The sequence below is a fragment of the Python bivittatus genome, unplaced genomic scaffold (assembly GCF_059951505.1).
Source record: "Python bivittatus isolate LINGU-HERP-01145 unplaced genomic scaffold, Pbiv_v1 ctg000980_np1212, whole genome shotgun sequence".
Lineage (NCBI taxonomy): Eukaryota > Metazoa > Chordata > Lepidosauria > Squamata > Pythonidae > Python > Python bivittatus.
In genome coordinates, this window is record NW_028277125.1 from 30,459,537 (window position 1) to 30,486,758 (window position 27,222).

Sequence of the window (27,222 nt, forward strand, 5' to 3'; positions counted from 1 at the left end):
ACTATGTTGCAGAATGGCTACTGAAGAAAAAAAACATTTCAAAGTACCAGTTTACCAGGATGCTACCTACCATTCTACATATACGGTACTCCCTCTCATACCTGCTTATATCTTTCATGCTTTTGCACCTGCCATATACTTTAAAAAAAAGAAAGATATTTAAAAACACAATCCAGAGCCCCCCCCAAAAAAAGCTCAGAAAAGAAATAAGACAAAAGTAAAATAAAAAAAATTGTAAGCTGTGTAAAACCGAGTAAAAATGTCAGAGTAACATTAGATTAGTGCTGCATATAAAAGAGAACAAAATTACATTAAAATAATATTTAATAATTAATAAAAGTAGATAGTCAAATTATAGGTCAAAATTAACAATTAGCCAGAGTTTCTATCTCATCCAAAAAGTTCTATCCTTATATACAAGAATTAATATATTAAAACCTTAAGAGAAACCCAAACTTCAGATGGCTTTAGATATGGTACAAGTCCATATGTAGACTTTAATTCATGAATGGTTTCCAAGTTGAATTAAATTCTACATCAGATTTATTTTTCTTTTTTCTTTTTTTCTTTAGCTTTTTTATTCTTAAAAAATCTTACCAAACATTGAACAGCGAGTCAAAGCGGGTTACAAATACAAATGTGCATAATCATGTTGTCATATTTCCATCAGATTTATTTTTCAAGTACAAATTTCTTGTTTACATCGATGTATATTCCCACAGCTGACAGAAAAGACAATTCCACCTTTAAGATTTATTTCATTCCCTAATAAATAATGTTCAGGATTCTTGAACTTAATAACAATGCCATTGATTTGAAAAAATGATCTGACCTGATTATTGAATTTCCAGCAGTTTTTAGAAAGTGAATTACATCTATTTTGGCAAATCAGCACTGGAATAAGTTTCCAACGGTAAAACACCTTCTACCCATTTTGTCTGATATTCATGGTAAATTTTACATTTGTCTTCCATTGATATTCCCATTGTTGAATATCAATTTTCCTTTATCAATTTAGATTCTGCATCCATTTAATCATATAGTCTTTTAACTTGTTAAGTTTCTGAATGGTATTTTAATAACTTGTTTGTACGTCTTGTAAGTATTATGAAGTTTATCTTTTTAATTTAGTCAAATCTCTAAGTATTCTGCCTTGTTTTCTTTTGGACTATACTGCTTTTTTCAAGATATTAAAACCAGGGAGGTAACTCCAACCACTCTAAAGAAACAGCCTTGAAAGATTTCATTTTTATTTTATTAAGAATAACTATTGCAATCTATCGCGCGCACACACACACACACACAATCATATTTTTTGTACATTCATCTTTGTGAAAATAAATATTGAAGTGAAGGGTAGTAAGTCTGGGCTAATTCTTTTTCTATGTTTATTCCATTATTTTAATACTCCGTTTATGTTTGAGTATTCCTTTGTATGTTTTGCATGTCTGTTTGTATCCAGCCAAAGATATGTTTGCAAATCATGTAGGAGTTCTGCTCTCTCAGTAGAAATAACCCAGCCATAAGATGATACAATCAATTCTGCAATCCAAATTATACAGCTGGCTTGATAATACAGTTTAAAATTTGGTATTCCTAATACACTCCATTCTTTCACATCTTATAAAATTGTGATTCTTGATCTTTATTTGACCATATAAAATCAGTTATTTGCCTCTGCCACTCATTTAATATATGTCAAGTCTTACAAGGTAGATCACATCAGGAAGCCAACTCCATAGGAAGATTATAGCTATACTTTTTTGGGATATGCTACAATAACAGAATCTTGAAAACCTGATTGTGCTTTGCCTCCCCTCTTTCTTATACCCTAGCAAATCAGGGAGGAGCCTGCCTAAGTCTCTTCCAGATACTATCTTGCTTCCCAGGAATTAGTATGTAACAGTTCTTGCCTTTTTCCCTCAAGATCATTTCTCTGACTCCCTACAATATAATATATTCAATTCTAATTGGAATCATTTGAAATATACAATTACACTTTGATAAAATACTCATTTTTACTGCTAATATTCTTCCTAACCAGGACAAATCTAACTTTCTCCATCTTGAAATATCTGTTATTTTCTTCTAATACTGCAAGTAATTATAAATCTGTATTGCTTTTTGTTAGGTAAGTTTGCAAGTACCTGATCATTTAGCAGTGATATTAAGCTCTGTTATTTGTGCAGATACTGCTTTTTTTCTTCAAATAAATTCCATGTGATCATTTGAGTCTTGTTCTTATTAATCCAACATCCTGATACTCCACCATATTGCTATATATGTTTCATTATTGATTCTAGGGAATTCCTTGGATGGGTAATTCTTTAGTAGAGCATCATCAGCATATATTTTTAATTAATGTTCTTCATTTGCCTATTTAATTCCTGAAATTTTATTTTCTTGTCATATCTTCCTTGCCAAGGGTTTGAATGGCAGTAGAAATAAAAAACAGAAGAGGGAGGCAACTTTGCTTTGTCCCCTTCCTTATAATTCATTTTTATGATAAAAGTCCATTTGCTATTACCTTGGTTTCTTGTTTCTTATAAATGCTCTGTATTCATGTGAGAAAATTGGAACTGCATTCATCTTAAGTGTTGGGAATATGAAAGACCATTCCAAATAGAGGCTTTCCCTGTGTCAAGAAAAATAATAGATACTTTCTTGTTTTTGATTTATACTATTAGTGATATTCAAATCTCATATTAACCCCTGTATATCTTTTGGGGGCAAATCCAGTCTGATCAGGATGCATTAAATTAGTTTAAAGTCCATTTAATCTCTTTGCAAATGTTGTAAAACCTTTGTAATCTCTCTATATTGAATATAGAGTGATAGGCCTATATGACTTTGGATGAATTGGATAATTCCCCTCTTTTGCCATGAAGAAGGAATTACTTAACTTCATTGTATCTCACTCATTACCTGGGTCAGTTGCTTGATAATCAAGAATATTTAACACATTAACATATTGCTTTGTCCTGTGAGGTTGACACATGATCCTGACATCTAAATGGAAGCAATAATTGTTTCCTTTTGTCGTTTCACAGTTGATAGGCCTACACCCCTCAAAGTATTTCTCTAGCAAAATTTAACTTCTTGTTGCTTTTACTTCTATTAAATCCAGTTAATTAACATTCACTTTAATCTTTTTCTCTAAATCCAAGATTGGGTTTTGCTTATGTCTTGATTTTAATTGCTTCAATCCATTCATTCATTAATATATACTTTGGCTTTTGTATGATTTTCTTTGTATTAGATAAATAGAATAAATAATAAATAAATAGCCAAAGAAATAAACACACCTCCTGTAAAGTCTTTTCTAGAATCTCATATCATGGACAAAGAAACATGTTTTTCTGTGCATTCTTATAATTTTGGGGGTACGATCTGCATAAGTAACAGCTGCAGTTTTCATACCTTTAAGTTTGGTTAATAATGAATTGGACATCCAACACATGTCTATTCTTAAGCAAGTTTTGTGAACAGAAGAACAATAAGTATATTCTTTCTCTAGAGGGTATTTATGTCTCTTTATGTCTGAAAAAGAGAGTATAGGTAGTCCTCGGTTTACGGCCACAATAAGGACTGGAAAATTTGTCATTGAGCAGGGCGGTCATTAAGCGAGGCATCATGTAACTGCACCCGATTTTGTGACTTTTTTTGCAGTAGTCGTTAAGTGAATCACCACGGTCGTTAAGCAAATCATGCGTCCGTTAAGCAAATCACATGGTTCCCAATTGATTTTGCTTGCCAGAAACTGGCTGGAAAGGTAGTAAATGGCAATCACACGATCACAAGGGTGCTGCGACGGTTGTAAGTGCAGGGATCCGTCGTGAGTAGCTTTTTTCAACGCCATCTTAACTTTGAACAGTAGCTAAATGAATGGTCATTAAGTGAGGACTACCTGTAATGTTATGTATTCTGAAACATTTTTGAGTTTATATGAAGCAGATTTGTCAGGATTTGGGGAAGACCCATTCATATCTCCAAGAATCAAAATACCTCCCTCTCCAATTCCAAAAAATGATTGGAAAAAAAAATCATATAATTTTGTTTTATTATCATTTGGAGCATAAATTGAAGCAATTGTTACTTTTCCATGTTCAGTTTGAACTTTTAATAGTAAAAATCTTCTTCCCTCATGTTGAGCTTGTTTTTTCGGATTCTGTGATAAATTTCTAATATAGACAACTAGTCCATTTTTTCCCATTTGCCCAAGGCTACAAATTTTTGACCTAAACATTTATATTCTAACAAAATTAACTTTGTCCTTCTAATATGCATTTCTTGGAGCCATTTGCATTTCCCTTTTCTATTTTCAAAATAAATCTTTTTTTTTCCTTTGAAATGGACTTTTCAGTGGAATCCATGATGTCAGTTTTCAGCTTAAAGTATAAAGAAAGATCTGCTGCTTGATCCAGTTTTTGTTTTTCTGTTTGCTTGGTTTTGGCCTGTACTGTTACTGTTATTGACTTAAATATTCTACTGGCATCTTCTGTTGAATACAGATAGTTCCTGGGTTAAGAATGCCCAGTTTAAGGACAACTTGTAGTTAAGAACAGAGCTTATTGTAGAAAAATTTGAGTTAAATACATGATTCGAGTTAAATACACAATGGTTCGAGTTAATTACACAATATTACTTATACAGTATTATACAATAATACTGTTCAGGCATACATACAAATTCGACTTAGACAGACCTTGGGAACGGAACTCTTTCTTAAACATAGGACTACCTGTATTCAAAGGCTTTGCTGCCATACATGAAGACTTTCAGATAAAATGACATAGCTCACCTGTATTTGATCTTTCTTTCATGCAAAGTAGATGTCAGAATCTCCTATCTCTTTTCTTGCTCAGTATATCTGGGAGAACTTCTGTGTGCTCTCCATCTGTTTATTCTGTAGATTTCTTGAAGTTGTAGTGATATATGCTGATGAAGTAAATGTTCCAGTAAATGTTCTTCTCTTCCAAAACGTTCAGATATTCCTGTGAACTTTAAGTTATTTCTATGCAGTTCTGTTCCTGCTATTTGTAGTCTAGCATCCGTATGACCTTTAAATGCTCTGTTATGAGGATGATTCTTGATGTGCTGTTTGCATATCCTTGATGTCTTTAGAGTCCTGTTCAAATTTAGTCAGTAATTTGTCATAAACACCTGACATATTGTCGTCTTATTTTGTATCTGGAAACAACTGCAGTTGTTTTTTTTTTTCCAAAATTGTAGAAAGATATTTTGTTTAACTTTGTACCATGTAGAAGTTATGTCAGCTTCTGTTAAGTTGGATTTATTGAAACATATAGTTTGACCAAGGGCTCCTCAACTTTTGTATGCAGCTGTACAGCTCAAAACACAAAAAGCAACAGCAATTCTTTCACCACCAAATCAACTTCTTAACCAAACCTTTGATCCTAAAATAACTGTATTCTGGCCCTGAAAAATAAAATATGAATAATATGATTCTTAAAAGATAATAAAAGTACTAAGAAGTTCCCCTTGAGAATTAAATTCTAAAATTGGAGGACAGTAAAACTAAGTATCTTTTCCCTGCTTTGATGCTTACCTAATTTCCGCAAGAATGATAACTTGAGAAAGGATATGGATGAAAATCCCAGCTGCTGGCTAGATTCAGAGAGTAACATGTGATCCTTCAAATATGTATTAGAGTTTTAAAGAATAAAAATAGCACTTTGAATTGTATGCCCAGGAAAAACTTAGTTCTCTAAGAAGTAATTTGCAAAGTAATATTCTTCTAGTAGCCTTTCTGCAGTACTCTGAACCAGCTAACATTTTCAAACAGTACATAAATAATCGAACTTGATTCAGTAGTCTTATTAGTTTAATCTTTATTATGGTCATATTCCAAGTGGTCTCACACATCTAAAGAAAAACTGCATAATTTGTCATAACACTCAGATCTATTTCTACTGCTGCGTTTCTGCATAGGAAATTAATTTCTAATGTCCATGCATTATAGAAGATACAGAGGAAAATACAATCTATTAAACAGGCCTTAAAAAGTTAATAACAAACAAAAACATTTATTTTATTAACAAGAAAAGCAAATTATTCTGGTAAATAAAGTCTTTGTCTAAATCCTTATGTTTCAATTGTTACCATTAAACTAATCCTATATTACTGTTATTACTCCATCTTTACTTCTCTGATTTGAGAGTGTCTCATTTTATGCACCTGCTACTTTTCTCAGGAGGTTTTCTTTATGGAATTAGACAGTCTTTAAGAGTCACTGAAACAAGCTCCAAAAATACAGTTGAAGACTAGATGCCAATTTAAAATAACTATACACTTCTCCTTTAAGACCCTGTAATTTGAATATGGTTTAAATCCCTTAAGAAAGATTCAGGTGGAACAATGATTCATATGTTTGATGCCAAACCTATACATTTAATCAGCATGTTGGAATCATGGTATAGGGATGGTCCCACTTTGAACAGACCAGTGGAAATACTTGAACCAGGTTTATTTTGATTTTTGGTTACCATTTGGAAGCATATACCTCAGCTTACTGTGATTAATCATAGCTTGGAATGACCTTATATTTGCTATGTTGCTTTTTTAACATACTTTCAACTATTCTATTCCCTCCCCCAATGATTCTGATTAGGAGTCCTTATATTTTTCCTTTACATTCTTTCTCTAACACTTAGAAATGAATGCTGCTGCCATTTGCTTTTCAAGACAAAGAAGTTTGATAATCAATATTATAACTGCACACATTTTGAAAATTGTACTCTTTGGACTAAGAAAGTTGTTGCATTTCCAACCAATTTGAATTATGAAGCCAGCATAAGCAAAAATTAATGAACAATCTTGTACATGGTTTATTTTTTAAGTTTGTATTGTTTTGCATCTAGAAGGGAAAAGGGTAGGTAATCAACTATAAAAGAAACTGTTTCTCTTGGAATTCTTATTCTATTCACAGTATAGTATGTAAGCATATCAGCTAAATTCGTTAGCTTTTAAAGTTGGCTATTATTTAAACCTAAAATTATATATAACAACATACAACTACTACGTCTTTAGAAATTGTAAATTTTCATCACCCTACATATACTAACAAAAACAGAAAATAAAGCTGATTTAGAGAATTAGAGAGACACTGTGTAGAATACCATAATCTAGATATTTCGTTAAAATGGGTCTGAGTTCTGATTTAAAAAAAGGCCACAGAGAAGACTGATCATGTTCTTCCATGATTATCAAGGGCAGAGAGAAACGTTATAAAGAGAAATCTATGACTTGACAGGATACTGTTTATGCAAAGCCAAGGAAAGAATGGGATTTTAAATACAGTATTTGCAGCTGTACCATGGATAAGGAGGAAAGATAAGAACTTTTGTTTTGGATATACTTAATTTGAAATGGCAGTGTCTAAGATTAAATGTAGAGCCAGCAGTAAGCATCATATAAATTGTTCTGAAAGATAGGATATTTTATGAGGCCAGCCAAGAAAAGTGCATGAAGTTACAATTGAAAAGGGTTGACAATGAAACTTAATGAAATCATTTCTAAGAAGAAAGCAAAAAATATTCCTTCTTTCTAGCAATATTGAACGTTCAGTTAATCAGGTAGAGAAAATTGGGTGAGACAAAAGTAGATAGAAGCAACGAAGGCCCCAGAGAGGCTAGGGAAAGTTAGTGGGTGGACAAGGTTTGCAGCTGTGCAAGCATTTGAAACGGAAAGGCCAGCACTGCTCCTGTAGCCCTTAAGACAGAGGTGTTGGGCAAAAGATGAGTGCAGCAGAACTGGCACTGTCAGACAGGGGCCCCAAGATTGCATAAGGGCAACCAATTGTGGGGCTTGGGGAAGAAACAGTATGGGAAGATAGTTGCTTTCTGGGTGCAGGAGCAGTAGTTTCAGATAAGAGAGAGAGAAAAAGAGGCAGTCAGCAAGCTGGGATAAAATACTGAGTGGAAGGGCAAGTAAGTGCCATGAAGCTAGAACGAACCAACCGAAAGATGACTAATATTAAATCAGAACCGGATAGACTGGGAGATAAGATTCTCCAGAAACAAAATTGTGAGACTAAAGACTATATTTTAGTTTCTACTGTATCACTATGTATCAACAGTCCCAAGGCTTGCTATCTTGTAAAGTCAAAATAAACTAAAACATAAGATACAAAAGAGTCCTCTCTCCTGTAATCCTAATCCCTTTAATTCTGTAATTTTGCAAGATGAAAGAAAGCAATACATAGTTCCAACAAGAGAAACCACCTTCAGTGTTAGCCCAGTACTAATTGTAGATGCTTCTCTCTAAAAATCACTTCTTTCTGGGTTCTACAAAATAAAACTTCACTGTGGTTCTGAGGGATTTAGGGACAGGGTGTTGTGCACATAGGTAATTAGTATGCATTAATTTGCATATGATTGCTCAATCAGTCCTTTTATTACACATTAAACTTGGTTTAGATATATTCCAAAAATAAATCTAACTGAACTACTTCACCAGCAGATGGCAGATACTGATTTTTGTAATGAAAACTAATTAAATAATTCAGGATCTTATATACTAAGGGCAGCAGTGTTCTGCATTTAAAGCTTTTTGTAATTCATGCATTTTAAAAAACATAACAAAATCTCTTGCTAATGATAATTGCTTTTGAGGGCTCTGAACATCTTAGTTCATTTGTCAAACTGATTTTTTGGATAGAATCTGTAGATTACAATAACTTGTCGGTTAGCTAACCGAGGTATCAGGACCTCCCCATCTTCCCCAGGATAGCCACCAATATTGTTGTTTTTGTTCTATTATTTTCTTCCTCCCTGAAGGGGCCCATGGTGTATTTAATTGTATAATTGTTTGGTAAATAAATGTTAAGGCAGGATATAGAGATATAATTTAACATTGTATTACATTCTTATGTTTGTTATATTAAGAGTCTTGTTCGGTCAGATCACGCACTCATACTGTATAGCATTCTGTTTCCAATAGCAGATACTCAGATTCTTGTAGAGATCTACAGATGGATATAAAAGCATTCAGCTCAGGGTGTGCACAAAATGGGAAAATTGCTTTTTTTTTTTTTTTTAACCTAGAATAAAATCACTCCCTTCTGGAGGTTCTGTCAAACTACTTTGGGCCAGCCATGGTTTGGCAGAACCAAATTCCAGAACACTAGAATTTAGGTTTGGGATGAAACAGAATCTGGGCAAGATGAAGAACGCGGGTTAGTGTATAATACTCCCTTTCTCTGTTCAGCAGCTATCAGTGTGTCATCTCCCACTGGCCCATCTTTGTTCCCACAGTTTCCCTCTACTTTCCCTCCTTCCCTTCAGCCACCTATCTTCTTGCATTTCTCCCTATTCCTTCTGCCCGAAACTACTTCTGGGACAGAAACAGTTCTGTTTTGTTCCATGCATGGACAAAGTACCCAAATTGTACATGTTTCACTTTGGACATGGACCACTTAAAACCAGTTGTACCTTCACAAAATAGTTGATAAGCATAATGTTTTGCACATCCCCTATATTCAGTCTCCTCTGTTGCTTCTATCAAGTATTAAAGCAGATATACTACCTGTGAGCTTGGAAAGTCTGGCTTTCATATCTAATAGCTATCCTCAGCACTATGAACAGTTGGGATTTAACTAATGGTCAGTTGTTAATATTGGTGGTAAACTCTGGAACAAAATTGCATGGAAAATTAAGAATAATATGTGGGAAATTGTTGAAAATGGCTATCCAGTTCTGAATGCTTCAGTGGAATCTTAGATATATTGAAACATTTGCCTTCATTTATAGTTATCCAGTCCCAATGTTTGGGGTATATTAATCTGATCTAATTGATTTTTCAGTCCCCTATCTTCAACAGAATATATTTCTCTCAGCATCATTTCATATTTTACATTCTGTGCCGGTATAACAAAGCTAGGAATATAAATTCCTATATATAAATACATAAAATATATGGAATATTGAAAGGGGGGGATTATAAGAGGATACAGTGCATTGTTTTGCCTTTATTTTTATAGGTCTCATTAGGTGGTGTTGATCTGACAGTGCGGGTTCTCACAACGGGTTACTGGCCCACTCAGTCGGCCACACCAAAGTGCAACATTCCCCCAGCCCCCAGGCATGCTTTTGAAATATTTAGGAGGTAAGAAATTGTTAAGATTTTTTTCTTGCTTGCTGGTGGAATTTGTGCATTTGTTTTAAAACATAGTTAATGGCCAAATCCTTGTGTGTATTTATGTTCTAAATTATTCTGCATCCACACTAAGTGTTCTGAAAGTTCCTCTTGCAACAATATTTGGGAATCTCAAGATTTTTTTTAAAAAAACATGTAGACAGTGGAGACTTAGAAGCATTCTTTGGATTCTTATCGGTTCTTATTTATTTATTAGATTTGTGTAGCTACCCATCTTTCATATGTGACTCTGGGTGGTTCACAATTATAGGATCATAATTAATATGAAACATTTAAGATAACATTAACTTTTGAACTATGGTTTTGGAAGGAATTTTGCTTATATCTGCTTTTTGAAATAACTGATGTTTGCCAATAAATTAAACAATTTTTATATGGACTTTAAAAAGCCTTTTTTGTGGGAAATCTACAGTAATAGTTAGGCAAATGTATGTTGATATTCTTGAATTTTGTAGATTTTATTTAGCCAAACATAGTGGACGGCAGCTAACACTCCAACATCACATGGGTTCTGCAGATCTTAATGCCACCTTCTATGGTCCTGTAAAGAAAGTAAGTGCCCTTGCCTATAAATAATGTGGTCTGATTCACATTTTAATGAAAATGTACTGCATTTGCACTTTCCAAAAAATGTTTAATATGGCATTCAGTTGTCTTTCAGAATAACCACCTTCCAAATTTTACATATGCTTTAAGCAAAAAATGCATACAGAAGTGTATTAAGAAATAATGGACATAAAAATGAATATAGTCATTAAAATATTAAAAATGCGTATATGAAAGAAATATACAGTCAGGTCCAGAAATATTGGGACATCGACACAATTCTAACATGTTTGGCTCTATACACCACCACAATGGATTTGGAATGAAACAAACACAATGTGCGTTAACTGCAGACTGTCAGCTTTAATTTGAGGGTATGTACATCCAACTCAGGTGAACGGTGTAGGAATTACAACAGTTTGCATATGTGCCTCCCACTTGTTAAGGGACCAAAAGTAATGGGACAGAATAATAATCATACATCAAACTTTCCCTTTTTAATACTTGGTTGCAAATCCGTTGCAGTCAATCACAGCCTGAAGTCTGGAACGCATAGACATCACCAGACGCTGGGTTTCATCCCTGGTGATGCTCTGCCAGGCCTCTACTGCAACTGTCTTCAGTTCCTGCTTGTTCTTGGGGCATTTTCCCTTCAGTTTTGTCTTCAGCAAGTGAAATGCATGCTCAATGGGATTCAGGTCAGGTGATTGACTTGGCCATTGCATAACATTCCACTTCCGTCCCTTCAAACACTCTTTGGTTGCTTTTGCAGTATGCTTTGGGTCATTGTCCATCTGTACTGTGAAGCGCCGTCCAATGAGTTCTGCAGCATTTGGCTGAATGTGAGCAGATAATATTGCCCGAAACACTGCAGAATTCATCCTGCTGCTTTTGTCAGCAGTCACATCATCAATAAATACAGGAGAACCAGTTCCATTGGCAGCCATACATGCCCATGCCATGACACTACCACCACCATGCTTCACTGATGAGGTGGTATGCTTAGGATCATGAGCAGTTCCTTTCCTTCTCCATACTCTTCTCTTCCCATCACTCTGGTACAAGTTGATCTTGGTCTCATCTGTCCATAGGATGTTGTTCCAGAACTGTGAAGGCTTTCTTAGATATCGTTTGGCAAACTCTAATCTGGCCTTCCTGTTTTTGAGGCTCACCAATGGTTTACATCTTGTGGTGAACCCTCTGTATTCACTCTGGTGAAGTCTTCTTTTGATTGTTGACTTTGGCACACATACACCTACCTACTGGAGAGTGTTCTTGATCTGGCCAACTGTTGTGAAGGGTGTTTTCTTCACCAGGGAACGAATTCTTCGGTCATCCACCACAGTTGTTTTCTGTTGTCTCCCGGGTCTTTTGGTGTTGCTGAGCTCACCGGTGCGTTCCTTCTTTTTGAGAATGTTCCAAACAGTTGCTTTGGCCACGCCTAATGTTCTTGCTATCTCTCTGATGGGTTTGTTTTGTTTCTTCAGCCTAATGATGGCTTGCTTCACTGATAGTGATAGCTCTTTGGATCTCATCTTGAGAGTTGACAGCAACAGATTCCAAATGCAAATAGCACACTTGAATTGAACTCTGGGCCTTTTATCTGCACATTGTAATTGGGGTACTGAGGGGATATCACACACCTGGCCATGGAACAGCTGAGAAGCCAATTGTCCCATTACTTTTGGTCCCTTCACAAGTGGGAGGCACATATGCAAACTGTTGTAATTCCTACACGGTTCACCTGAGTTGGATGTACATACCCTCAAATTAAAGCTGACAGTCTGCAGTTAATGCACATTGTGTTTGTTTCATATAGAGCCAAAGATGTTAGAATTGTGTCGATGTCCCAATATTTCTGGACCTGACTGTATTTTAAAGATATTTTTAAAATGCATATTAGATAAACTTGTTTACAAAATATGCATAAATGGAAAGACTTTTTAATGTATTCTGTTTAAATCAAAATTATGAAATGATACAGAAGTACAGCGAATCACACAGTTGGAAAAATGTGAAACTTGTAAAGAAATTAGGACTTTAATTTGTGCCAGCACCTGCCATTGTTAATCTTACTATGCACAAAATGGTAGTTTGGAAGGAAGATTTACTATATAAAGTAGCGTTGTGAATGTACAGATGAAATTATAAACTGATGTTAATAGAGGCATCTCAGTTTTTCTGCCAAATACTCTCAGAGAATCAGGACCACATAAACTTCCAGTTTTTCTCCACAGTACAGGGAGTCCTTGCTTAATGAGTGCCCTGTTTAGCGACTGTTTGAAGTTACAGTGGCACTGAAAAAGTAACTTTATGACCGGTCCTCGTACTTAATGACTGTTGTAGCATCCCTGTGGTCACATGATTGATATTCAGGCACTTTGCAACCAGCAGGCGTTTACAACTGTCGCAGCGTCCTATGGTCACGTGATCGCCATTTGCAGGCTTCACAACCAACTTCCAACAAGCAGAGTCAATGGAGAAGTCGGCAGTGAAATCACAAGTTGCAGTCATGTGATGTCTCACTTAACGACCACATCACTTAGTGATGGAGTTGCCTGTCACAATTTAGTCCTTAAGCAAGGACTACTTGCACTGTTTCCCATCATGGTGCCTTTATGGAATAGCAGCCTTCCCCAAGTTCAATGTCTCCAGATGTATCATGCTGCAATTGCCCACTATATTGCAAGGTATTCTGGAAATTCTAATACAGTATAGCTGGAAGATGCCCCATTAGGGAATTCTTCTGTTTAGAGCTTTTTAATTCAGACATTGTAATAAGCCATGGTATGTTTTATTTCTTGGTACAGGACAGTCTTTCAGTGGCCAAGGATTGTACTATATGTTTGTTTATTTTGGGTGCCTATGCCCATCAGTGTATAAGGTAGTTTCATAATTTTAGATGTGTTACTTTTCCCAGGCTTGACATGCCCTTCTAGTCTGACTTTATTTTTAAATCTTTTTTATCATTGGCCACCTAATTTTCATAGTGTGATTTCACAGGGTTCCAGGATCCATAAATAGCATTTCAGAGGCCACATGCAGGTCACAGCTGTAAACTGTATACTTCTAGTTTGCTTTAGAGTAACAAGCCACAGTTTGAAATTATGACCTATTGGGAACTTACTGATTGCAACACTGTGATGTGCATATGGTTCATTTGTGGCTTCCTAGCTTCTTTGTGGTTTGTTTTTCTCTGCTATTCTCTCTAAACCATCCAGAGACATGCAAGACATCAATAGCTAAGACAAAAAACAAATAAGAGTTTTTTGCTTTGCTTGTTCCACAGATTACATTCTTTGTTCAACAAACTATGGTTTGGCTTAATATACAGATGTTTTTGCATTTCATGCTTTCAGCTACAGTTTCAAAGTTTTTTTGAAAAGATACACTGGTAACTTGGATCTTCCAATAGCTTGTTAAAAAAAATAGGCCAACCATTAAATGCAAAATAATTTAAATCCGTGACAAGAAAACAAAGATAAATACCTTTAAATGAAAAGTACGTAACAATTTACGCTTTTTAGTAAGTACACTAAATACTTAATCACTAAGTAAATTAAAATGTTCCTAGAATGACTTTTGATTTTTTACAATTAAAACAGGAAGATGGTTCAGAAGTTGGTGTAGGAGGTGCCCAAGTAACTGGTTCTAACACACGGAAGCACATATTGCAAGTCTCCACTTTCCAGATGACAATACTCATGCTTTTTAACAACAGAGAAAAATACACTTTCGAGGTATGAAGCCTTTGTTAGCTGTACACTTTCAGCTATCTTTTGAAATGCTTTTATCTTCCCAAATTATATGAGAAAAGGGGATTATTCATATCTTTGAGCAATTGTGTAGGAAATTCCTGTGCGTGATATACAATGTTAATACATGGAATAATGATTAATCTTACTAAACCTCATTCAGGAATAACTTCACTTGTTAATTAAAGTCTGAATATGCCACATTTGTTATGCTTTTCATTCTTTTGTTTAGAAAACAATCTTCAAATTATTTTACACCATTGTAGATTAAATTGATGTGCTGCAATCCCCCCCCCATTATTTTTAATTAAGGTATTTAGTTGCAACATTATCATTTTGATGTTGCATATTTTTTCCATAATGCTCACTTTTGTTTGCCATGTAATAAGGTATGAAATGTGGGTGGCATGGTAGTAACATTTAGGTTATTCCATTTAAATGTCACCACATGTGGTATTGAAATTCAGTGTGAAATTAAAGAACAAAGCAATCTTAAAAGTGAATACTTAGTGGATTGGCAATTTAGTTAAAACTTCTTTTTAAATTACATTTTAAATCAAAGTTGATTTTGTCCGGTAAATATTTAATTATATTGTCCTAGTTTGGTATTTAAAGTATTTTGTGAAGAATCTTGCTAAGAATAATTGCCAATTATTCAGCAAGTGAAAAGAGCTTTTTCTGGACTTAGACATTTTGAACTTGAAATTCAGAATTGTGTTTTTGAATGCACTTTCACATTTTTATTTAAAAAATCTTTACTTTGAGAAAAAATGGATATCTGGGTGTGTTTCTAGCACCCTACTTTTTGAAGTGGTAACAGGCAACACAATGAGGCAGAATTATTGACTATTCATTATCTGTGTTACAGAGTATACCATGCTATTGTACAGGATGGGCAACCTGCAGGCGGCATACAACTCCCCAACATCTTATTTGTTCCCCCCAATATCTGAAGATCACACCACATAAATTCAGCCACTAAATGCCCAATTTGGAGTGGGGTTATGTGTTTTTTCAATAGCAGTGGGAATGGGAATAAGAAACCTCTGAAGAGCAAACTATTTCAGTTTGCACTCTTCACTCCATGCTTCCTGGAGGCTTCTCTTCACTCCCACTACTAGACCCCTTAAAAATGCCAAAAACAGGCTGAAAAATTTCAGTAATGCTCTTTTGGTGACATCACTGTACAATCAGATTCTCTTCTGTGGCCTTCAGAAGGTCAGGAGACTGAGCTGTTGTCCCCAAGGGCTCTTTTTTAATTTTCCTTGCTATGTATAAAATCTTTTCTTCAATTTAATTCAGGAGATACAACAAGAGACAGATATTCCTGAAAGAGAGCTTGTACGAGCACTGCAGTCCCTTGCATGTGGAAAACCAACACAACGGGTTCTCACAAAGGAGCCAAAATCAAAAGAAATAGAAAATGGACATATATTTACAGTGAATGATCAATTCACATCCAAACTGCACAGAGTCAAGATTCAAACAGGTATGTTCACTTTTACTCTTAGCTGTCAATTTCATTATTTATTGATTGCCAGTTGCTCTCTCTCACTCCCTTTACCACAGCTCCTCCCCTCCAGCTTCTCGTCCACTGATTTCAAATATGCTACTGTCCCTTCAAAAAAAGGAGAAAAAAACTCTTAGTTTATTTCCCATTCTAATTTACCACCTGTCTCCTTTCTAGAATTTGCTTCCAGACTTTTGGGGTGTACTGCTTACTGCCATTGTTTTATCTTTCTCTTTTTTTGATACCCAGTCTCTCCTATACATTCCACTGAAACTGCCAAATCTAAAGGTTTTCATTCTCATATTTCTGGATCCAGTCCTGTTTGACTGTTATTTATCAGTTAGCTCTCAGTGATTCTGTACTAATGTAATTCTCTGTCTAATTGTTCTTTCAAACTCTTCTTCAATCTTTCTCTCTCTGAGGGTTTCCCTCAGAGCTCAGTCTTTTGTCTATTTTTCTCTGTATATTTATTTATCAAATTTATGTAGCCACCCATCTCACAGGAAGTGATTTTGAGCAGCGTACAACAATCAAATAAAAAACAATATATACATAAAAACAAAAATTTAAAAGGTATAAAAAGTCAACATTAAATATAGCAGTTAATTAAAATTTTAAAAGTACACACCCCAGGCAGAAAGAGACTAAATATATCCACCTCAGTAGTGGAACCATCGATACATATCTCCACTTCCCTGGGACACCCAGGCCTGGTGACATAACCAGGTCTTGAAGGACTTCCAGAACATCAGGAGGGATGGAGGTAACCTAATATTGGGGGGGAGAATGTTCCATAAGGTGGGCACCATGGCAGAGAAGGCCTGCCGCTGGGACCTACCAGTTATAAGTCCCTGGCAGATGGTATCTGTATCATGCCCTCTTTTCCGGATCTAATGGGGCAGGCTGATATAATCAGGAAGAGGCTGTCCCTCAAATAACCTGGTTCCATGTCATAAAGGGCTGTAAAGGTTAAAACCAGCATCTTGAATTGGACCCTGAGCAGAGGTGTAACATGTGCTGACCTAGGAGCACACGTAACTGCCCATGCCACTGCATTTTTTAGCAGCTGAAGCTTCCAGATACCCTTCAAGGGCAGCCCCATGTAGAGCGCATTACAGTAGTCCAATTTGGAGGTTACTAGGGCATGAGTGACTGAGCAGAGCCTCCCAATCCAGGAACAGGTGCACCTGGCAAAGGCCCTCCTAGCTGCTCTTTGAGCAGGAGTCGAATCTAGGAGGACCCCCAGATTGCACACTGGGTCTGTCTGGGGCAGTGCAACCAAGGATGGCATAGTCCTAGAGTCAGTAGGCCCCAAAACCAGAGCCACTCAATCTTACCAGGGTTCAGCTGAAGCCTGTTGTTCCCCATCCAGGCCCTCAAAGCATCCAGGCCCCAGGATAAGGCATTCACAGCATCACTTAATTCGCCTGGGGCAGATATGTATAATTGGGCACCATCAGTGTACTGAGGATACTTCACCCCATGGCAACAGATGAGCTCCTATTTAACATAACATGAGGATATCTTAAATAGGAGAGGGGAGAGCACCGAACCCCATGGCACCCCACATAACAAGGGCCAAGGGTGGGATCTCTCCTCCCCAATCATCACTGATTGGAATCAACCCTGAAGAAAGGAGGCGGACCAGCACAACACTGTGCCACACCCCCCCAATCCTCTGAGCCAATCCAGAAGGATACCATGGTCAATGGTATCAAAAGCTGCCAGGAGGTCAGGTAGGGCAAGGATGGATGAACAACCCCCATATTGCCCATGCCAGAGATCACCCAAAATGCCAATTCTGCCCCATACCCAGGTCTGAATCCTGACTAAAAAGGATCCAGATAATCTACTGTTGCACAACCATCTTCTCAACCACCTTTCCCAAAACGGGGGGGCTAGATACTGGACAAAAATTGTCCAGTATAGTGAGGTCTAGCGATGGCTTCTTGAGAAAGGGCGAACCAAGGCCTCTTTAAGAGATAAAGGAATAACTCCCTCACTCAAGGAAGGATTAACCACCATTAGAACCTTCTCACAGGACACCCCCCAGGCCACTTTCACAAGCCAGGAGGCGGATGGTTCTAAAAGAGCAAGTGGCTGAGCTCACAATCGTAAGGACCCTGTCCACTTCCTCAGATTCAACAAATTCAAACTGTTCCCTGATAACCGGCCAAAACTCCACCCCAGGCATCTCTTCTGGACCAGCAAGAAGACCGGAGTCCAACTGCGAGCAAATCTGGGTTATTTTGTCCAACGGATGGGAGACTTGGGCAAAATGTCTCTCACTAAAATATTTGGCTATACTTTATATTACAGCTTCATGAGAAGCATCAGTCTTGTTTCAAAAGAGGAGCAAGGTATCTCTTTCCTTCCAGATGTTGCCAAATAACTCCCAACATCTGTTGGATGCATAATCAATTAAAGATGCTAGGAGTTACAGCTGGGAAGGCCACAAGATCCTCATCCTTGTTTTAAGGATTGAAAATGAAACAGGTTTAATTATTACTACTGGATCACATTGACTTGGCTGTTTTTTCAAAGAGTCAAAAGATTACTATTTTTAAAAGTAATACCTTTATTTTAACTGTGGAAGTCTATTTCCTGTTCTTTCAGTTGCTGCCAAACAAGGAGAATCGGACCCAGAAAGAAAAGAAACAAGACAGAAAGTAGATGATGACAGAAAGCATGAGATAGAGGCTGCTATAGTGCGGATAATGAAATCTAGAAAGAAGATGCAACATAATGTGCTAGTAGCCGAGGTAATTTAATTAATTAATGAAATATTAAAATTAAAATATTTTTTAAAAGTTCCTAAACTTTAAAAAAATTGAAATTAAAATTTCACAGTAGCAAGAAGCATGAAAACTTTTCAGTTAAAAGCCAATTATGTTTTTACAGTCCTTTAAAAGTACAAGTACTCACAAATGGAGTTAGGCACATACCCCTCAGGAAGGGCTTCTGTTGAATTGGATGATTCTTTTTCTAGGATACTCTCTAGTACTAGCCAAGCTTATAATCTTAATAATAACCTTAAAAGTAGTTCATACCACCAAGACTAGTGATCCTTGTTTTAAAAAACTTACACTATATTTAATATGCCACCTTTTCTCTGGAAGGAAATTATCTAGACCCAAACCACTTCATTCTCAAGACCAGCACCTTGAATTGGCCGTGGAAACACTAGCTTCCATATGGTGTATTATAGTTGGTCTAATCAATGTAACATAGCATATTTAAATGAAAGCAAGCTTGCTTTTCCTAGACAGTTGCAGCTGAGATGGAAGGGAAAAAAAGTAAATATACCTCAAGTAAGCTTCACTGTATGCTTGCTTACTTACTTACTGGAGTCATGCAATATTTTTGACAACAGTGCTGAGGTTGTTTGCCATCCCCATATTTTGGGATTTTTTTGACTTTAATTTACTGCCCTGGTATCCAAGTACTAGCCATATCCATTCCTGATTAGCTTCCAAGCTCAGTGCTTCCACCTGCTTAGAGACACTCTTAGCTCCAGCTGCCATTTACATGTTTATAGTCAGTGATGTTTACCAAAGGACCCCAGGATACAGAATTAGTTTTTATGAAATGTATAAAAACATCAATAATCAAGAAAGCATCCTGCGTTTCTTGCTTTTCACACAAAGCCAGTATCCAGGCCTCCTTCCGTGCTAGTATAAATAATATTAAAATACTTTTACCTTCTTTTCCAGGTAACTCAACAACTGAAGGCACGATTCCTACCCAGTCCGGTTGTTATTAAAAAGCGTATTGAAGGACTTATTGAGCGAGAATATTTGGCACGAACACCTGAGGACCGCAAAGTATACACTTACGTAGCATAAAATGTGTTCCACAACTATGATTTATTCTTGGACTATACTCTTCGCATGAACTGGGAAGTTCTTTTAAAAATCATTAAATATTAAGACGACCATATCTTCTATTAAATTACAATACATGTTCTAGACCAGTCAGATCAAGCCTTTACTCCTTCAGAAAGTTTTTCAACATCAAAATGATTGAGCTTCAAGCTTCTCAGCATTTATCCCTGTAGAGATCATCCTTACAGTTTCCTCGGGAAAATGTGAATGTGCCGCGTTTTTGTTTTCAATACTGTATGAAAACAGGAAAAAAATAAAAACAAATTTAGAAAATACAGCTCATTAAAAAAATAAAATTGTTGGAATTTCATTTCCCCTAATCTTCAGTGTTGATGTAAATGTGTTTTCTGTAGTGTTGCTTAGCACTTTGTGCATTGTATACGTTGGGTTACAAGAAAAACACAGATGGTAAGATTGAATTTCCAGAAATACTGCTCTGCTTTGGACATTTCTTTAAAGAACCATGATTAATTTACTATTTGGTAAATTTATAAAAACCTGATAATATAATTTTAGCATGGTTTTCCTCTCCACCTGCATCATTCATATTCCAGTTAATATAAACAAGAACCTTGTTTTCGGCACAATTATGGGCTGTAATATTTGGCCTTCCCTTTTGTCATTTGAGATCTTCCAAATTAAGTTGCATACTAATTAGGTTTGTTCTGGTTTCTTTATAGGAGAAATGGGAAAACATTAGTGTGTATAAATTGTATGATACTTTTTGCTGTTGTATTCACTGCTCATAGTGGATTGTACAGAGCGATGTTTTTATTTCACTCAATGTAGACAAAACAAATTTAAAATAAATGGATTTAGTGTACACAGAGCACTAATTCAAATGTATTAGAGCACAGGGATGGCAATTTATTAAACTAAATACTGCCCCTTGGAGAAGCACATTAACCTATGCTCTGTTCATGAGGTAGAAGGGGATTTTATGGCTTTTTGATTTCTCACTTTTCAGAAGGTTCAAGTGAAGCCATTGTGCACTATTAATTTACTGTTTTAAAATGCAATCTTAAAATGCAATAAATATTGTTACTTTGATCTTATTAAATCTCCAATTCTTGCAACAAGTACTTTCTCCTTCTCAAGGTGGGTAAAGATGAAGTTTGACTGCTCCCAATGCTTTTAAGACTTGATTTTTTAAAAATTGCAATAGCCTTTTACTGTATAATCTGACACCAAATGAAATTTTATATAGTTCCTATACTTTATAACCTATTTTTACAGCAATTAATTCACAAACGTTCTGTCTTTTGTGCGCAAATACTGAAGTGCTGCTGTTCAATTTAATTTTAGCTTAAGTTCAAAAAATAGTATTTGGGTGTAACAGAATAAGATTTTTAAAAAAAATGTATAGCAGGTACAGGCAAGGGAAACTGTGGGGGGAATTATATTTTGACCTGTAAAGCTGAAGTTTTGATTGAGCTTTTCATGTGTTGTTTGTTTATACGTCTATATAGCAGATACTTTTTCAGTAGAGCAATGAATACTTACAGCCTGCTTAAGCAGATAAGGGTGGTGAACCTGGTACTGCATTGTAGGGTTGAGCTTAGTAATGAATGCTTTCCCCTGACATTTCACTGTCTAGAGGGTTTCTGTTTTTGTTTTTCCTTATTTTTTTCTGGTATGGGGATCATTCAGCCTTTTTGAGTTATTGAGTTCTTGTCTGCAATATGAAATGCTTTAACAAATACAGGCAGTGGTCTTGCGGTTGGGGCTGCTAATGTTAATAACATTAATTAGACCAGTTAAGATGCACTTAATTCCTTTTTGTGATATTGCATCATTGTTTCAGAACATTATTTTATTTTTTTAAAAAAACATGTACAGGTAATTCTAGGTTAACAACCATTCATTCAACCATTTGAAGTTATGACACTGCTGAACAAGGAGACTTACAGCCAGTCCTCAAAGTTGTGGCCAATGCAGCATTCCCACGGTCACATGATCATGATTTGGGCACTTGGCAACCGGCTTGCAATTATGACAGTCACAGCATCCCATGATCACATGATTGCCATTTGCGACCTTCACTGCTGGCTTCCCATAAAGTCAGTGGGGAAACTGGCAGGAGGTTGCAAATGGTGGTCATGTGATGTCACACCTACCAATCACAACTGGAACTGCCAGAACTGCCGTCATAAATTGCTGTGGTCACGTGACATCATGCTTTACGACCACGTCACTTAGCAACAGAGTTCCCAGTCCCAATTCCCATTATTAACTGAGAACTATCTGTATATATTTTAATGCCAAGATATAGCTAGTAGGCACATTTATGTTTTAACTCCTAAATATATGAATTATGTCTCAGGCTTTAACTGAAATTCATCATTTACATAAAGATTATTTTGCTCGATAGAAGTCACATCCAACCACCTGTTGGATACCAGTTAACACCAAGCATTTGTACACTGCAATTTCTATATAAGGCTGCTTGACACTTAGTAAAGGCCACATAAACCATAGAATAATTTGTCTTATCACAATATTATGACAAAATGCCACTATAACTTGATGATGGAAATCGATTTATTTGATAAATAATGTAAGGCATTTCTATAGTCTTCATTCAACACAGCTTTATTATGTAACGAAGTGGAAACTTCCCCATTTGTCATAGAGTTCATATACAGAGAAGAATGATCAAGCAAAAATGTGAATTTTCAGAAGATGTTTGGACTCTATATATGGCAGTTTTAGAATTTGATACCCTAGATATTTTAAATATAAAAGTAAAGACTTCCTGAAACCTGGTGACCATGTGGACACACCTATGTATTTTTCTAGGTCACAATATGAAAGTGGTTACCCATTCCCTTCTTCCTGGATGGGGATATCCATTTTTGCTTCCCAGTTCAGGCCTGGGGCTTCTAGTGGTCACCCATCCAAATAGTAAAGAGATCAGATCCTGCCTAGCTTTAGTTTTACAGCAGCCAAGGTTGCTAGATGGAAAAGAGTATCTATCTGAGATCCTGTTGCTATTCGAGGTTGAACCTGACATGAATTGCTAATCACTTTGGATTCTTGTAATTTAATCATCATTAAATTAAGCACTCCTAGAAAACAACTCTGCTTGCTAGCTATTATTAAGGGTAAGTGATCAGTAATGATGAGATTTTTAATCTAGCAGTAGTCAGAATACCAGACTACCTTACTCTGCTTTTAAGGAGCCTTTCCCAACCTGAACCCTCCAAGTGACTTGGTTAAATATAATTGGCCTGTTAATTTGGATATACGTGCACACAAACACACAGATTTGCTTAAGAATAAAGTTGTTCTGAAGGAGAAATTTAAACCAAGTAATAGACATCCCCCTATCAGTCTACCTTTTTCAACAAGAGGTGAAATAATAACTAAAAAAAAAAAATACTTTCCTATAGTTTTCCTAAATATACTGAAATTTCCATGTTTTAATCTAATCTGAACTTTAATCAACTGTTTAAACAGTACAGCTCTATACAAAGGTAAGTTCTAATGCATCAGTAAAATACATTCCTAAAGAAGTGGACATAGGATTTGAAGATTTATTATCCAACGGCCCTCCATACTTTAAATACAATTCGGAGGCAGTGCTTTGGACCTTGTGTGAATGCCACTACTTTTCTGTTACTCATTAAAGCAGGTGGAGGTGGGATGTTTAGTTTTTTCCCCCCACGCTTCTAAATCTGAAAAAGATTTTGCTGCTTTAACAAGTTGATTCATAAACTCAACATTTATCAATTCATTCAAAAGCTTGGGGGGGAAATGTTTTAACAGAGTTATGCTTCCACAAAACCTGTTTTTCAAACCATTTTCAAAGACTGCAAAGTCCTATTCTCAAGTCTACCCTTTGCCAGTTGATACCATTGACATCTCTTGGTACTACAACTTCCAGATTATTACACCACTATGGATTATGAAATTGATATAGCCGCCCATCTCACCACAGGTGACTCTGGGCAGCATACAACAAAAATTCCAAGAACTGATCTCACACCTCTGAAGGATGCCAGCTTTGCCTGGAGAATAAATACATCAAATTTTTACAGCTGAAAGTAAAATATATTTCCATCAAGCAAGCCTATTTTCACAGCGGACAGGAAAACAGCTTGTGGAACGTATCAAATTGCTTCTGATACTTACAGTACTTTCTTTTCTGAGTTATTTTATTTTTAACATTGCTTTGAAAAGCACCACATAATTATGAATGTAAGAAACAAACTTCTATGAGAAAGAATTACATAATTTATGTATAGTTTGTTAAAGACAATAACTAAAAATCCTTGCACTGGATCTTGATACTTTGTGAAAATGAAGGCTTCCTTTGGTTAATGAAGGGAATCGGCAGTGACTCTAGACTTGATACTTTGTGAAAATGAAGGCTTCCTTTGGTTAATGAAGGGAATCGGCAGTGACTCAAGAGAAAAACTGGAGTTATTTCTTCTGGTTTACATCTTCCAGTGCCACATATACATGCCATATTTTAGGAGAACCTTATTTTAGTGAATAATTCATCTGGGGAAGAATGGACCAACCAGGAGGACAAAGCTGGACTTTGAAGAAACAGGATAGGAAGAGCATTGACGCTTTTGAACGTGGATGTTGGAGAAGACTCCTGAGAATACCATAGACAACTAAGAAAGTAAATGTTTCATCAAAGAAATCAACGCAGAGTTCTCACTCGAGGCACAAATGACCAGGCTCAAATTATCCTACTATGGACACGTTCTGTGAAGATCTAACTGTCTGGAGAAGGCTCTAATGCAAGGAAAGGTGGAAAGAGAAGATGAGGATGACCAGCAGCAAGATGGATGGACTTAGTTACAGTAGCGATGAGTGCACCATTGGAAGACCTGAAAGACCAGCTTAGGGACAGATCATCATGGAGAAAACTGTCTGTCTGTCTGTCTGTCTGTCTGTCTGTCTGTCTCTATCCATCCATCCATCCATCCATCCATCCATCCATCCATCCATCCATCCATCCATGAGTCAATAACAACCTGATGGCACATATTCAGGAGGACAAATTGGCACAAATGTGCCTTCTCATAATTTCCTCTAGTACTTTGTCCATAAAGTCAAGGAGATTCATTCATGAAAAGCCAAAGTGTGTGCAAATTGCTTTTAGTCAATAGCACCGTAAAAGGAAAGAGTCAATATAAAAGGTTAGTTCTAACTTAGTACTTTTCAACCAGTAGTATGTTAGTGTATAGAAGTAATCTAAGTGGATCTTAGAAAAGGGCGAAGCAGTCAATTTTAGGGTGTTTTGAGAGTAAAGAAACTGAGTGTGACTTGGATTTTCTGCAGTCCAGGACTGGAGTGTGTTCTGAAAGTTTTGGATTCAGGAGGCAAAATTAAACATTTTAAACTACTTAGTTCTCATTTGTGTTTGCGTGTGTTTGTGTGTATGAGAGAGATTATTTGGGTTTAAAGGAACATTGCTCCTCCAGTGGCAAATAGTGCTTCAGTCCTAATTAGCTTTCATTTTAAGCTATAATAATAAAATTAACATATTATTACTTTGTTTATGTTCTCAAACTGACTATAACTGATAACAAATCATCTGAGAACATGTATATATTCTCAGAAAAAAGTTTATTGTTTTGTTTTTGTTTATACTGGTTGAATGCAGAGTAATTAACTGCTGTACTTTAGGATATGAAATACTGAAAGCCACTAATTTAGCTAACCCAACATCCTATCTCCTACAACACCACAGAAAACCACAACTAGCTAACCACATTTTAGCCTAGCATGTAGTATGAACCCAGCTAGTTTGAATAAGTTATGGATGACTTGTATGTAGAAAAGTGGGATATTTCAGTAAACCATCATTAGTTTAACCATAAGGAAGCATATGATGTGAATGTAGTCAAGGCCAGCTAAGTAATTCCAGAAATTCTAGAAACAAGGTATAAGGCTATTACTTCTCAGATGATAGCATGTATCTCTACCATCCAAACCCTCAGACATTTTAGGAGGCTTTGGCCCTTGAATTTCCACATAATCCGACATTATTATAAAGTTGGGTCATATTACATTAAATGTACATTAAATGAGATACTGTCATTTTAGTACTATGTATTGTCATGGGCCTATGGATGGAAGAAAAAAATATCCCAGAGTTTTGCACTTGAGGGTAAATGTATCCCTCAAATGCTAAACTCAGCCATTTAAACAAATTACTAAATCATCTGCTTACACAGTTTATGCTACATACTGCTCAATATGAGGTAATATATAATTTTGCATGTACTCAGTAATCTGTCATGCATGTTATTGCTCTTTTTTAAAGTGCCTGCACTTTGCGCTTCAGTATAAATGTTTTCTTAACTGCAGTTCAACATATTTTATTGCACTGCATATGGTTATATCCCTTTTTTACAACTTTATGTAAACTAAAACAAATACTGAAAGTAGAGACATATGGTAGGTCTTATTACAAAACTGTTTTCTGTGTGTGTGTGTGTGTGTGTAAAGAGAGAGAGAGAGAGAGAGAGAAATAAAATCTAAAAACTGGCAAATAAATTCTTTTTGGACAAGTTTACACATGCACGGTCATGGCTCAGAGCTTTGATAATATCAAATGGTTGCCATATCAGAAATATCTACTACTGATAGAACTTTTATAAAAAAATATTTCAAACACATTGGTGGAAATTATGTATAGATGAGAAACTGTAAGGGACCAATCAAATGTGAGAAGGAAAAGCAAGAACTCTGCAGTATAGATGGCAATACAGCTCTTACAAATGAGAAAGCTTAGTCTTAACATGGATTGTTCTAAGGCAGGCGCACAATCTGAGGTCTCAGGATCATATGTAGCCCCTGAAAGTCTTGGGTATGGCTTGAGAGACCTCCCCAAGTTATTAGATCTAAATGAAATGTGTTGGCCTATCCACTAATTGGACTACTTGCACCCCATTCAAAAGCTAAATGCAGCCCTAGGCTTGGAAGGTTTAGACCAGGCCTGCACAACTTGTAGAGAGGAAAGAGCCACACTGATAAATTAAAAATCATTGGGGGCTCAAAGGAATACCTTGTGCACCAATCAGCTGTTTGGTGGGTAGCCAAGGGGAGGCCTGGAGACAGCAGCAGCAGAAGCAGCAAATTTACTGACTTCTAAAAGTGTTGGCGGGCAACCCAAGGCTGCTTGGGGGCTGCATGTTGTGCAGGCCTGATTTAGACCCCACTCAGAGGCTAAGCCTGGCATGCAGAAAACTGAAGTAGGGATCTCCATCTTCTGTTTTGCTATGCTATGCTATGCTATGCTATGCTATGCTATGCTATGCTATGCTATGCTATGCTATGCTATGCTACTCCCAGTGTCTCTGCCTCCTGCAGGGAGGCCGGTGAGGAC

General features: G+C 36.3%; 1 protein-coding gene across 1 annotated transcript in view; it reads left to right on the forward strand.

The window, feature by feature from the left end:
• The window catches only part of CUL3 (cullin 3), a 58,524-nt gene extending 38,357 nt beyond the window's left edge, over window positions 1–20,167 (forward strand). The window contains exons 11-16 of the mRNA XM_007425576.4: window positions 10,001–10,125; window positions 10,632–10,728; window positions 14,328–14,462; window positions 15,780–15,966; window positions 18,604–18,749; window positions 19,701–20,167. Of these exons, the coding sequence (XP_007425638.1) occupies window positions 10,001–10,125; window positions 10,632–10,728; window positions 14,328–14,462; window positions 15,780–15,966; window positions 18,604–18,749; window positions 19,701–19,832 (822 nt within the window). The 3' untranslated portion in view covers window positions 19,833–20,167. The remainder of the gene's footprint in view (window positions 1–10,000; window positions 10,126–10,631; window positions 10,729–14,327; window positions 14,463–15,779; window positions 15,967–18,603; window positions 18,750–19,700) is intronic.
• The last annotated feature ends 7,055 nt before the right edge of the window (window positions 20,168–27,222 follow it).